Genomic DNA, 15,247 nt, shown 5'->3' with positions numbered 1-15,247 from the left:
GGCTTATTTTTCATTTATAGAAGTTTAATTTTTAATATATTCAAATCTCTCTTTATTTTCCTTTATGGTTTCTTCCTTGTCATGTTTTAAAAGCTCTAAACCTAAGATTACAGTAATATTAATCTAAATTATCTTCTAGGTCTTTGATCATTTCATTCTAAATATTTAGATTTTCAATCTTTCTGAAATTTATTTTTGCGTATCATTTGTAAAGTATAAATCTAACCTTTTTCTTTCTCCATGTTATCAATCACTTTTCCAGGAACCATTTTTTTAAAAAAATTAATGAATCATTATATACTGACTTGAAATTCCACTAAATGTTTACATGTACTTAGATCTACATGTATTTGTCTTTTTAGATTTTCCACTCTATCCACCTATTCTTTGGCCTTTACCATCCTGTTTTTATTAATTTACATTATAATACATTTTAATATTTGGAGAGAGAGTATGGCTTCATTATTCTTTTCCGAAAATGTTTCAGCTCTTTCTACCTGTTTTTTTTTTTTTTTGCTAAGATAAGCCTAGAACAATTTTGTTAAATTCTTATCATCAAACTCTTTCAGAACTTTGACTGAAAAGTTGAATTCAATTTCTAAATTAATTTGGGGAAAACTGGTTATCTCTACAGTATCCATCTCTCTCTAGTATCTCTACAGTTATCCATTCAGAGACGTGGGGATTCTGTCCCCCACTCTTTTTTTTCAGATTTTCCTGAATATCACTTCGAATTGGCTTTTTAAAAAAGCACGAAGGAGGAGCACCTCCGACTGTTTTCAGACACTGTCTCTGAGTCTGTGAGCTGGTCCTCCCAGCCACTAGAAGTAACAAAAGAAATTCCATTCCTTAGCACTGGAGCATATTTTCAGTATCCACCTTGTCATAAATCTGCAGAAAAGAAATCTCACTTTTCATCCAAAGAATCTGGAGTTCAAAACAGCCTTTACGGAAAAATCAAACTCCAGGGGCAACTGCAAAGCACATTTGGTGTCCAGCTAGCCAGCTTATTTTGCAGGACTCTTTTTCCAACTCCTAAATACTTTCCAGTCTGTGAAATCCATCTCCCTACCACTGTAACAGCAAAGCGCCTCTCCTGGCACTGGAGAGCTCACTCAGTTTTAATGAGCACGGATCTTCTGTGAGGGGCTTTTTATCGTTGAAGCTGGTTTTCAGCAGATAGTATGAAGCTTCCTTGGGTAACTGTGGCTTGGCAGACTTATGGGGATTTGGGAAGTGCTTCATTGGTCAGAATTCAGCTCTCCCTTGAGCAAATCCTAAAGCCTAATCACTATCCTTTTTTTTTTTTTTTTTTTTTTTTTTTTGCAAGGAAACCAGGGCTCCTGCACCTCCCTGGTAGCCCACCAGTCAAATGGTCAAGAGCTTGAATTCACCTACATTTGGGGTTCTCAAGTCGAAGGGGAGGGACATTTGGCAATGACTGGAGGCATTTTTAGTTGTCACCGCTAATAGAGAAGGAGTTGGGGGCGGGGGATGTTACTGGCATCCAGTGGGCAGAGGCCAAGGATGCTGCTAAACATCCTACAACGCACAGGACAGCCCCCACCACAAAGAATTACCAGGCTTCAGTCTCAGAAGTGCCAAGGTTAAGAAACCCTGCCTTTCAATTTCACTCAGTGCCCAGGGGGAAGTATGCATTATATGATTAGGAGCAAAGTTAATGCCTTCCGTGGGACAGCATTTCAAAACAAAACAAAACAAAACAAAAAATGCGACAGTTGGCTTTAAAATGCCCAAGCCTCTAACTTTAGGAGCGCCTGTGCCTGCAAGTTCTGTCTTTGGTAAGCAAGCCTTTCCCATCAACACGGGAGGGAGTCACAGAAACTCAGCAAGACAATAGCAGCCTCCAAGCCCCTTGCATGCTCCTGGGACACAGAAAGCAAGACAGAAAAGAAGTCTGTCCCCTTCCCAGCAAGCGGCATCGCCTCGGCTGCGAGCTCTGGAGCCGAGGCTGGGAGGAGCGCACCCCAACAAAGGCGCAGCACTCCGCCGCCGCCTGCCGCTCGGTCCCTCTGCACCCCTGGAGATGCGCGCCTGTCCCCAGGCGACCCTGTCAACGAGCCCGGCCAGGGGCGAAAGCGTCCTCGCCCGCTTAGCCTGGGGTGTAGGGACAACTCGCGGCACTTACTTGTCCAAAATGAAGTACAGGTCAAATCCGCCGTAGCAGGCTGGACCCCCATCCTCCCGGCGTCCCCCTTGCCCGGCGCAGATGAGCACCAGAGTGGCCAAAGAGAGCCACTGGAAGCCGATGCCGAGGGCTCTCCGCTCCGCCGTGGCCATGGCCCGCAGCCCGGGGAGAGCAGGGTCCGCTCCTTCCCACGCTCCGCGAACTCGCCGCGACCCTCAGGGACGCGCCATCCGCGGGCCCCTCCTCGCGGGTCCTTTATTCCCCCTCGCTCCCTCGCAACTCCCCGGAAGCAATTGTCTGGAGGAGTTCAAGGTTTTCCCTCTGGTTTCCGCTCCGATGCTGTTTCTGGGTTTCGGGTTTCAAGGATCCCAATCCTGTCCTCCGCTTCTTGAAAGGGGAGGGCTGTCTCGGGCCGGGGCCGCCGGGCCGCTCCCGAGGCCGCGCCGAGGTTTTGCAATGGAAGGAGTTCCGTCCCGACGGTTCTTTGTCCCAGATTTTAAATATGATGGGGTGGGTTTTCAAATTGTTCTTGGTGGGGGGAGTGCTTTGCCTTCTCTCCTTCCTCTCTGCCCCCCTTTCTCGTTCTTACGGGGAAGCGAGTTCAAAGGCTGCCACCTTGTGGACAAAAGCGGCGAAAGCACGTGTGGGACCCGCGGGAGTGCGGCGGGGGCGCTTCCAGGCTTCGCGTATAAATCTCCTTGTCCTTACCATTCTCATGTGAGCTGTGCATGTTTTCTTACTCCTTCCTTCTTCTCACGCACTTTCCCTTTCTTTTTCCATGACCGCCTCTCCATTCTCTCTAGCCAGTCCTTCTATCCCTTCTTTTCCTTTCCTATCCTGCATCTTTTGATAAGGTCACTAAACATTGGATGAGAACTTGTTTTCTCCAAGCACGGTGACTCCGACTCCCCAGGCTAGGACCTTTGCAAACAAGCCATTGTGCAGATGAGTAGGGGAAAACGGGGCCTTTGTGGTCTGAGTCATCAGAGTGACCTTACATGGTCTTAGCCTGGACCATAAAAGAGACTCTTGGGGTCCGGTCTGAAAGCAGCACAAACAGTCCTACAGAGTGTGGTACTCAGGGCTGCTCCCGGCAAGGAACAGCTGAGCCTTCTAAATTGCCACCATCTCCATCTTTTAGAGATTCTGTGATAATAGTTCTTCTTTTCAGCCTGTCAACTTTGACTTTTTCTCTCTATGTTTGATTTAGGATGAAGGAAGTAAACAGCTTACAAGGGTAGAGATGGTCCAAGCAGTTTGTAATTGGCAGGGAAGTTCTGTGCTAGCCTCTGTAAATTGGAGAATCAGCTCTGAGCCCCAGTTCCGAGTGGTATCCCAGTTCTAGCTTCCTATTGTCTTCCACTCTGGGAGCCCACAGTGCATATGCATATACTGTTTTCCCAGGATTCTTCCTCTACACACACATCTTCCCCTCCACACACATCTTCCCCTCCACACACATCTTCCCCTCCACTTGTGTGCCCCCCAGACCCTTACACCTCAATGTGACAGTCCATGGTGGTTTCCCCCAACATGTGTACCATGGAATCCTAGTGTCTTGGAATGCTCCACTAACCAATAATCATGTTGTCAAATCAGTCTTGAAGATTTGTCGTGCCTAGCACTGACCTGCCTCCAAAATGAACCCAGTGTTTCTCACCTCCTGGAATTCACATACCTTCCACCTTGGGTGAGATTGACCTGTGAGTAATTAATAAGATGGTGTGTGGCTTCTGAGGACAAGCCATGAGAGATGTTGTGGTTTTTCTCTTCTCTCTTGGATCACTCACTGTAGGAGAGCCCACTGCCATATGGTGAGAACATGCAAGCAGCCCCAAGGAGGGGTCCATGTGGTAAGGAACTGAGATCCCTGCTGAAAGCCAACACCACTTTGCCAATGTTGTGAGTGACCCATCTTGGACATAGGTCCCTGAGCTCCTGTGAAGCCCTTCAGCTGACTGCAGCCCTGTCTGACATCTTGACTGCAACCTCCCAAGAGACCCCAAACCAGAACCACCCAGCTAAGTCATTCTCTGATTCCTGACCCACAGAAATAAGCTAATTTTTATTAGTATTTTAAGTCTCTAAGTTTGGGGGCAATTTTAAATGTAACAAAAGATAATTAATATATGCCTAGTATCATATTAAAGCCCTCAGAATTTCTGTAGGAAAAAAAAAATTGCTGAAATGTGTTTCCCAGACTTACTTGACCTGAAACTTGTTTCATAGGTAACATGTATTAAGCCCATACTTTGGGAATTATTGCTCTCAGGAAAAAATAATTGGAGGGAGATTAAAACACCCTAACCATCCAAGTCTTCCTCTTCCGTATCTTCTTTCTCCTCAAAGGATTGAAAACCCATGCTGACCCCATTGCAGCTCGATGACTTGAAAGACAGTGAGGAAATCTATAGAAATCAGATGGGTAAGGGAAAGCGGAAACAGTGGCCGGAGCTGGTGAGAGAAGACAAGGGATATGACAATGTGATGGAGAGAGTGTTTATGGGATTGGCAAGGAATAGGAAAGGGCTTGAATGTGGAAAGCGGGTAGAGGGGCGGGAGGAATCTGGGAAGTATTAAGAATGTCTTCTCTCACCCTCATGCCCCCAGGGCTGTCTCAGGTTGTTTAGAGTTTAGGTGACAGAGGAATGTGTTGAGAGCTTTACAGGCAAAATAGTTTAGGAAATTACCCCAGAAGGAAGCAGGAGGTGTCCTGATAGAGCTCTTCAAAGTTAGAGACACCATTATCCAAGATAGATGAGGGCATAGTTCTTCCAGGGGTGGGAGGAGAGAGGATATTCCGTGGGAAACAAAGTCATGGGCAAGGGGAGAGAGAGTAAGAGGTACCTCTGGACAAAGGTGGTATTTTCCAGGGCAGACAGGCAGTGAGAGGAATTCGGATACTTGAGTGTTCCAGTATCTCTGCCTTTCTTCCAGGATTCTAGAAAGAAGTCCATCTCTAGATCTTAAAATGACTTTACCCTTCTCTCCCTCCAGCCCAAGGAAATCCATTCCAGGCTGCCTCTTCTACCTAGAAGGCTTTGCGCCAGCCTCACTCACTGTAGGGAGGTGTCCTCCAAATATTCCCGTGAAGTGAGCTTAAAGTTGAGCTACAGAGATATGGTTATTCGCAGGGAGGGTTTAAATATGACAAAGTTGTCCATAGTCTATAACAGTGGTAAATGAAGCCTCTTCTGTGATCCTAGCATGTTCACTCAGTGGGGGACATTGTCAGGTGTTATAAATTGGCAACAGCTTTTGCCTTGGTTTGTTAGGCTGTAGTGGCCTCATAATTAGTGCTTGTAGAGAAATGGGAGAGGTGGGTCAGTCACTGCAGGCTAGACGGGGGCTTGGGGACAGTCTTGATGGGTTCCTGCCAGCATTTTCCAGAATGATTTTACAACTCAGAGACATCTAAATGTCAAGGTCTTCCTACCCAAATGTTACCGTCCTCTTGAGGTAATTCTCAGTGTTCTGACTTGATTGGAGTGTCCTGGTTCCTAATGCTGTCCAAGGACTCCAGTGTTCTGTAAGAGGTGGATCAGCCTTTCCATGGCCTATAGAGATAGATACATGAGGTTTGGAAGGGACTCTTCTGCTTCTGTAATTCAAGGCAGTGAAAGAACGATATACATGGTGATGTTCAGCCTATAGATGAATGTTTCTGGAGTTGGAGAAGTACAGGAGAAAATTAACCATGCACGTGGGAGTAGTCGAATTGTAACCCAGAAGCCTAGGCAGGGAAGGGTTTTTTGCAGTAAGAAATAGTCAACAGAGCCACATGCTGTGGAAGTCAGGAAGATAAGCCCTAAGAAAACTCCAGTGATTTGGCACAAGTGTCACTGTCATGAAGGAGCATTCCAGTAAAGTAGTGCAAAGAATGAATGTTAGACTGTGCTGGGTTACCAGGAAGCAGAAAACTCTCTTTCAAGAAGGTAAGTGGTAACTTGCAAATGTTCAAATGTTTTATTTGCCACAACGAGGAATCCCAAGATATTCAAAGGTACCAGGAATTTCAAGGTCCTTGCCTTCCAAAAGATTGGAGAGTTTGTCTGACTAGACTGATTGTCTCAAGGCTTTAGTCCTGCACTCTGATCACTGTTCTACCTGAATTTACTAAGCTTCCTTCCTTGAGACAGTAATTATTAAATACGCCCTGCCTATCTACAATATCAGCCTCTTAGTAACTCGCTCTCTCTTACTTGCCCTCTACTTTCAAACACATGTGATTGAGCCCTTTTCCCTGGTTGTCAAACACAAAGTTTACTGTCCTAATAATCTATGAAGAACTCACTGGGCACTAAGTACCATTTGCCTGCATTCTTAACAAAGGTTTTAGAAAAGGCTCCAGGTAACCCAGACTACCCTAAAAATATTTGAGTAAAAAGCATTTTTTCCCTAGAAAAGAAATATTTGCCACAATATGGAAAAATCTGATACTCTCCATAAAGTTTTATGTCAATCAGGTAGGTCCAATGTTTTCCAGGTTCTTGGAGAACCCTCTAGTCCCTGGGACCACCATAGGCAAAAAGTGAACTGAGTGTTCCCAGAAGCAATTTATCATCTGGAACAGTAAAGTGTCTTAAGAATCTGAATCAACTGAGTATTGACTTTTGGTGATAGGGAAAACAAAGATACAGTAATAAAATTAAGCCCAGAGGCAGAACCATAGGCTAGAGCAAGATGTCTTGATGATATCTTATGGGCCAAACCAGCCACAACTTCAGCCTAGAAACAGTCTAGGCTGTTTGAACTCAGCATCCCATTGATACCCTATCCAAAACCCAACCAAGTCAACCTTAAAAATAAATTCAGTTCAATAAGTCCCTTGATTCATTTAAGGACACTCCAAAACACATCCCAAAGCCCTGCTAACACCTACTCCAATGCAGTGATAAAACCCATTCAACACAGACCCAATCAAACTCTGACCAATTCAGAGGCCTGTGAAAAATCAGCCCCTTTCCTATATCAGTGTCAGCCCAAAGGCAGATCATGTTTAATCTGGTTTGCATCCCAGCTCAGCTAAGGCCACACAACATCCCTGTGCATCTTAGGTCACAGCCAAGCCTCTGAAGAGCACATTCTTACCAAGGATCCAGTCAAGAGTAACCCATAGTTTATAACAACATACCCTAAAACATCCATTTCAGATGCTCAAAAGGACCCAAAGACTTGTTGAACAAAAGGTTCGTTTCATTTAGACCAGAGACCAGGCTAATCCAACTCAGAACTCAGATGAGAGTGGAAATGGACCAGTACAGTCCAGGGTCCTGACAAGCCCAGAAAGTACAATGCCCAATGAAAGCCTGTATTAAACAAGTCAAGGCCAACACAAATCTAGGCACAAGACCAATTCAGCCCAATCCTGTCCAATTCTGCTCAATTCTGGCATAAATATATTTAAGAGTAGGGTCTTACTTGGAGACACCAGATCAATGCACAACTGAAGATGCCAGCAAAAATCTACCCAAACCCATCAAGCCTGACACCCCTTTGATCATTTTGCTAATGGCCACCATCCAAGTCCCAGGCCAGAGAGACTAGTGATTCTCAAAATGTGTGAGCATGTGTGTTTTGTGGTTGATGTGGGGAATGGGTACTGTGAAGGTGGGGACAAAGAGATTTGCTCACTCTGAAATAACCAGTGGAGCTTTATCAAGGTACCTTCATCTGAAGAATATCAATAATGAATGTGAAGTTTGAGGAACACATATACTTTTAAATAGTCTTAAAGTGACCCATTTTGTTTCCTTCTTGCTTCAGACCCTCTTCCTCCTGATGTGATCTTTTGAAATAGGTAGAATGAACGATAATTCCCATATACTGTTTGAGGCCTAGGCAGGACAACACACTGACTAATACTGTAACCTCATGTCAGGCTATTTGGAGCAAAGCACAAGTCCACTAGTTTTAACTGGGTGACTGTGCAAGGTACTTGACCTGTCCACACCACAACTTCCTTTCTGCAAGATGGGGATAATAATATTATGTACCTCATTGAGTTGTTATGCAGTTTCCATGAGATAATGTATGTTATGTGTGGCCCTCAGGAAGTATGCAGTCAATGCTGGCTTTTATTGTTATTGGAGGGTTCTGGGAAATTGCTTGTGAATTTCTTCTTGATATGCGAAAAAATTTTAGAAGAGCCACATTCAGAGCGGCTCGCCAGTGAACCAAAGCTATTTCTCTCCTGTGGACATTCACATTATCAACTTTGAGAAACGCAAAGATAAATATTCTAGCTCATCCAGGAACTACTGGGAGATGTTGGTTTCCTAGGATGCATGCAGAAAACAAATAGAAAACATGCTTTGGGGATATCAATTATCTATTGGCAGCCCTGCTGTTTCTGCTAGCCAAAAATGCTGGATAGCTAAGCTTTAGTGGAATGTCTTGAGTACACGTAATAACCCATGATGCTTCTTCCTGATATTGGGTGTTGAGATCTAGGGATCCATAGGAAAGAGCCATTATTATTCCTTCTCATTAACTCATTCATTCATTTAAAAATAGTTTTTGGATATCTATTATTATATGGCAAACCTTGTGTTTACACTGAAGATACAAAAATAAATACAACCTGGACCTTAACAGAGTTTAGTTAGGAGACAAAACACATAAAACAGGTGTTGGTACAATAATGTGGTTAGTCTGTCTTTTAGAGGAAGCTCAACATGTTCCAATCGCTGCACTATGCCAATCCCAAGAAGCAGTTCTGACATTGTGGACTCCTTAGTGAGGCACTGTTGGATCACAACTCGTGAGGGCGAATCGTGCCAGAAGATGAATGAATCAAAACATGACAAATGTCTCTTCCTACTAGTAATGAGACGTTACTTCACTAAGAATATTCAAAAGTGATCAGGGAGGCACCTGTGGCAATGAGACCAAGATCTGGGCTAACTAAGCCACTTCCAGTCTGAGTGAAAGGGATCTCTAGGGTGCTTGCTCTTTTTTATAATCCATCATGGCTTACCAGGGCACAGAAGGGCTTGGGGCAGAATTGTAGCTAGTGACAAGGTATGCATTTACCTGATGGGTTTGCCCCTGAGCATTGACGCCTTAGGGAAGTGCTTGGGAGCACTCAGACCTGGGTTACATTTCTGGCACAGGTTTTCAGGCTGAAATGAATATGTCCAAGATGGGGGTCTAAAAAGTAGGCCTATCCTGGAGCCTCATATGTAAAAGCATTTGTTCTTTCTGTGGCCAAAGTAACAGTGGGGAGATCATATGCCATTCTTATAAGAGAGTTTCTGTGTCCCTGAGATAGGGATTGATTCATGAAGCTAGGGCAGACTCTTCTCAAAATAGGGAGAGCTGAAGGCATGAATGGTGTTGCTATCCCAGGTCTTGTTTTCCTCTTCATTATATTTTTCATCAAGTGTTGAAGACTCACCTGCTATGCAATCTCAATTGTAGTCATAAATGTAGGTACTTAAATTGTGAGCTTAACCCAAAGAAATAGTGAGGTCAATTGATTAACAGATAAAGAACACCAAGGGCCTTTATGGCATAGGGAAATTACTATCTTTGCTTGAAATAGAGGGAAAAACTCCGTGAAATTATTACAATCCAAGGGCCAATAAGGAGGAAGTAAAGGTCCAGCCCTAGAATACTGTCCTCTAGAAATCAAATTTGCTCAGAGGCAGAGGCAAAAACCTCAGGTGGTAGAGAAGAAGGGTTTTTAATTTGCTGTCTGAACAGAAAATTATAAAACAGAAGTATGGCAGTAGGTTATTACAACCTTAGTAGGTAATGGTGTCAGCTTAAAGCACAGTGTTTAATCATGTAGTCAATTCAGGAACTGTGGGAAAGAGAAAAACAGGGAAAAAATCCAAATCCTATAAATAGCAATACCCTATGCATATGTAGTAGATGTATTTGGAATGTTTTTTCCACATTTTGACAGTTACCCATAAATCATGTTCTTCTAAGAAACAAAACAACTATACTCTCTAGTCTTCATTTAGGCTGGAGTTTAGATTTACAAGCTGCAATCCTACTGTGCATCTTCAGTTGAATTACCTTCTCCCTCTCTGAGATGTTTCTTTATATCTTCTTTTCAAAATTTTCAGTGTATTTTCATTCTTTCTGCACTGATACTGCTGCTTCATATTTAATTGCAAAATTATAATCCTGAAGATGCTTACATGAATTTTATACTCAGGAACAGTGCCTAGGCTAAAGAGCTTTGGAAGTCATGAATGTACGAGTTGAAGCTATGAGTGTGCTTAAATACCACCTTGGGCTAAGTGAAGAAAGTAATAAGAACTGAGGGCAAGGATGGAGCCCAGGGGAGCACCAACATCTTTACAGAGCTTGACTTAGAAAGGGGAAACAAGAAGGGAAACAGGTATTTCTAGAAAAGAATAGTCATGAATATCAATTGGGGTAGGAAGGTCAAGAAGATAAGAACTTAAAGCTGTTCATTAGATTTGGCAGCTAGGAGTTCTTTAGTGATCTTTATGCAAGAAGCTCTGTGGAAATTTGGGGGAAGAATTTATATTTCAGTGAACAGAAAAGTGTATGAAGCATTGAGATGAAGATGGTAGATGGAACACACCCATCTAAGTCTGCTCTCTCTCAAAATCTCACTAAAACCAAAGCATGGGAAGTAAACGTCATCATAATCATCAACAACAACAACAATAATGAGTCCCAAAAGGATGGGAAAAAGAGGAAGAGGGAAAAATGTCAATATAAATCTAACAGCTGGAAAGTTGCATCTAACCTGACAATGGGAAAAGTGATGAACCCTCCTTATCTGTATTGCAGAATCACTGGTACTGAGGGATACAGCATGGGGCTTAAATAAAGAAGGTGATTGAAAGCTCTTTAAAAAGTAACTAGATTCCCAGATGCTCTCTGGGTAGAAAGTCTTCCTCAACTTTAGCAGAAGATTGGAATGTCATTCTCTGATAAAAATAAAACAGGGTTTGGACTGGGGGATGCCAGGCATAGCTGAGGCCATCAGTTCTGTACTGAAAATAGGGGAGTTGTGGGAGTAGAGGAGTACTGAATGCACTGAATGCTTAAGGCTCAGACCTTCAGCTCTATTCCCTCACTGATCTCCATGAGTGCTGGGAGCCAGATCGTTACTTTCCAGTTAGGAAATATATATATATATATTTTTGAATGGAGTCTCACTCTGTTGCCCAGGCTGGACTGCAGTGGCACCAGGCAGGAGATTGAAATGTTTTCTATTGGGAATTTGTCATCCCAAGAAAAAAACTCTAAAAATACTAACATCAGGGCTTTTTTAATGACTGACCGGGCCCAGTCACTCCGCAAAGAAGCCTAAAGAAGACAAACTCCACTCACAGACTTTGAGCTTCTAATCAGTCACCACACTTAGACATGAACAGATGAACCATAATGACCACACATTCACAGAAAGGATGTGTAACGGTTTGGCTCTGTGTCCCTACCCAAATCTCATGTCCAATTTTAATCCCCAGTGTGGGAGGAGGGGACTGGTGGGAGATGATTGCGTTACTTCACCCTTGCTGTTCTTGTGATAGTGAGTGAGTTCTTATGAGATCTAGTTATTTAAAAGTGTGTAGCACCACCCTTTTCTCCCTCTTCCTCCCGCTCCTACCATGTAAGATGTGTCTGCTTCCCTTTTGCCTTCCGCCATGACTGTAAGTTTCCTGAGGCCTCCCCAGAAGCAGAAGCCAGTATGCCCACAGAACTGTGAGCTGATTAAACCTCTTTTCTTTATAAATTACCCAGTCTCAGGTATGTCTTTATAGTAGTGTGAGAATGGACTAATATAGACTGTGTTATAAAAGATTGAGACAAACATACACATACACACAGAAGAAAAGCACTTAGAGGTAACAGAGGCTATGCTGAAAGGAGAGCTTCTTCCCTAAATTGCTATTTTCAGAGTGTTGAGAGAAGATATTACATCCATAAAATAAAAAGACAATGCTAGAAAAAGGAGCATTCAGATAAAAAAAAGAACTTTGAGAAATGATGACACAATAGTATAATTTTAAAAACACAACAGAATATTAGAAAAATAAGCTTGAAGACTTTTTTTTTAGGAAGTAGAGCAAAAAAGACAATGCAATGAAAAAGAGAAGAAAAAATGTAAATAATGCACAAGTGCAGGAGGTCCAACATCTGAATAATATAATCATAGAATGGGAGAACAGGGAAAATAAAGGGAAAAAAATGTGGCACAGATATACACCATGGAATACTACACAGCCACAAAAAGAATGAGATCATGTCCTTTGCAGCAATCTGAATGGAGCTAGAGGCCATTATCCTAAGTGAATTAATGCAGAAACAGAAAACCAAATACTGCATGTTCTCACCTATAAGCAGAAGCTAAATATTGAGTACACATGGACACAAAGAAGGAAACAGTAGACATTGGAGCCTAATGAAGGGTGGAGCAGGGGAAGAGGGTGAGGGTCAAAAAACCACCTATTGGGTACTATGCTCATTATCTGGTGGCAAAATAATCTGCACACCAACCCCCCAAGACTTGCAATTTACCCATGTAACAAACCTGCACGTGTACCCCTGAACCTAAAATAAAAGTTGGAAGTTTTTGGCCAGGGAGATCAAGCAAAAGAAAGAAATAAAGGGTGTTCACATAGGAAGAGAGGGAGTGCCAATGACATGATCCTATATCTAGAAAACCCCATTGTTTCAGCCCAAAAGCTTCTTAAGCTGATAAACAACTTCATCAAAGTCTCAGGATACAAAGTCAATGTGCAAAATTTGCTAGCATTTCTGTACACCAATAATAGGCATGCAGACAGCCAAATCATGAATGAACTTCCATTCACAAATGCTACAAAGAGAATAAAATACCTAGGAATACAGCTAACAAAGAAGGTGAATCACCTCTTCAAAGAGGACTACAAACCACTTCTCAAGGAAATCAGGGAGCATACAAATGGAAAGACATTCCATGCTCGTGGATAGAGTCAGTATCTTAAAAATGGCCATACTGCACAAAGCAATTTATAGATTCAATGCAATTCCCATTAAACTACCATTGACATTCTTCACAGAATTAGAAAAAACTATTTTAAAATTCATATGGAACCAAAAAATAGCCTGTATAGCCAAAATAATCCTAAGCAAAAAGAATAAAGCATCTTTTTGCTTTAAAGGAGGCATCACGCTACCTGACTTTAAACTATACAACAAGGCTACCATAACCAAAACACCATGGTACTGGCATAAAAACAGACACATAGACCAATGGAACAGAATAGGGAACTCAGAAATGAGACTGCACAATCACGTGATCTTTGACAAACTTGACAACAACAAATAATGGACAACAAATTTCATATTTAATAAATGGTGCTGGGAGAACTGGCTAGTCATATACAGAAAATTGAAACTGGATCACTTCCTTAAACTTTATACAAAAATTGACTCAAGATGGATTAAAGACTTAAATGTGACAACCAAAACTATAAAAACCATGGGAAAAAATCTAGGCAATACCATTCAGGACATAGGCACGGGCAAAGATTTTATGACGAAAACAACAAAAGCAATTGCAACAGAAACAAAAGTTAACCAATGGGATCTAATTAAACTAAAGAGCTTCTGTGTAGCAAAAGAAACTATCATTAGAGTGTACAGACAGCCTGCAGAATAAGAGAAAATTTTTGCAATCTATCAGTCTGACACAGGTCTAATATCCAGAGCCTGCAAGGAACTTAAACAAATTTACAAGAAAAAAACAACCCAATCAAAAAGTGGGCAAAGGACATGAACAGACACTTCTCAAAAGAAGACAGTGATGCAGCCAACAAATATGAAAAAAAGCTCATCACTGATTATTAGAGAAATGCAAATCAAAACCACAATGAGATACTGTCTTACGCCAGTCAGAATGGCAATTGTTAAAAAGTCAAGAAACAACAGATACTGGCAAGGTTGCAAAGACAAAGGAATGCTTTTACACTGTTAGTGAGAATATAAGTTATTTCAACCATTGTGGAAAATAATGTGGTGATTCCTCAAAGATCTAGAAGCAGAAATACCATTTGACCCAGCAATCCGATTACTGGATATATACCCAGGGAATAGAAATCGTTCTATTATAAAGATATATGCATGCATATGTTAACTACAACACTATTTTCAATAGCAAAGACATGGAACCAACTCCAAAACCCGTCAATGATAGACTGGATAAAGAAAATGTGGTACATATATACCACGGAATACTATGCAGCCATAAAAAGGAATGAGATCATGTCCTTTGCAGGGACATAGATGGAACTGGAAGCTGTTGTCCTCAGCAAACTAGCATGGGAATAGAAAACCAAACACTGCATGTTCTTACTTATAAGTGGGAGTTGAACAATGAGAACACATGGACACATGGGGAGGTGGGGAACAACACACTCTGGGGACTATCAGGGGTTTGAGGGGAAGGAGAGCATCAGGAAGAAAAGCTAATAAATGCTGGGCTTAATTCCTAGGTAATGAGTTGATCTGTGCAGCAAACCACCCTGGCACACATTCACCTCTGTAACAAATCTGGAAATCCTGCATATGTAGCCTGGAACTTAAAATAAAAGTTGATTTAAAAAAGAAAAAAAATCATGAAGAAAATTTCTTAGAATGAAGGACATGAGTGTCTAGTTTGAAAAAATGTTCTGAGTTCCCTGAATAAAGCTAAAAATAGACCTACTCCAAGCTGATTATTACATTTCAGAATATTTGGGACAGAGAGAAGGCTTTGTAAGATTCTAGAGGGAAAAATCAGGTCATGTAAGGAGAATCAGGAATTAAAATGACCTTGGGTTCCTCAACAGCAACATTTGAAGCCAGCAGATAATAGAGAAAAATTATTTACAACCCCGATTTCCATGCATAGTCAAACTGTCAATGAAATGTTGAGGTAGAATAAGACATGTTCCAATATGTGAGATCTCAAGAAATTTACCTGCCATGCATATATTCTCAAGATGGTGCTGGACAAGATGCACCAAAATGAAAGAGGAAAGCAGGAAAGGAAGACTTGATACCAAGAAAACAGGGAACCTACCTGTGATAGCTAACTTTATGTGTCAACTTGGCTAAGCTATGGTGGCCAGTTTTTTGGTC

General features: G+C 42.0%; 1 protein-coding gene across 3 annotated transcripts in view; it reads right to left on the bottom strand.

Moving 5' to 3' along the window:
- The window catches only part of ANTXR1 (ANTXR cell adhesion molecule 1), a 266,535-nt gene extending 263,828 nt beyond the window's left edge, over positions 1–2,707 (bottom strand). Inside the window, exon 1 of one of the 3 annotated variants that reach the window (XM_007970383.3) lies at positions 2,150–2,707. In XM_007970383.3, the coding sequence (XP_007968574.3) occupies positions 2,150–2,301 (152 nt within the window). In that variant the 5' untranslated portion in view covers positions 2,302–2,707. The remainder of the gene's footprint in view (positions 1–2,149) is intronic. The other 2 variants (XM_007970382.3, XM_007970384.3) reach the window with 2 other exon arrangements.
- Positions 2,708–15,247: the final 12,540 nt, after the last annotated feature.

Source organism: Chlorocebus sabaeus, chromosome 14 (assembly GCF_047675955.1).
Source record: "Chlorocebus sabaeus isolate Y175 chromosome 14, mChlSab1.0.hap1, whole genome shotgun sequence".
NCBI classification, from domain to species: domain Eukaryota; kingdom Metazoa; phylum Chordata; class Mammalia; order Primates; family Cercopithecidae; genus Chlorocebus; species Chlorocebus sabaeus.
This window is presented reverse-complemented; position numbering and strand designations above follow the sequence as displayed.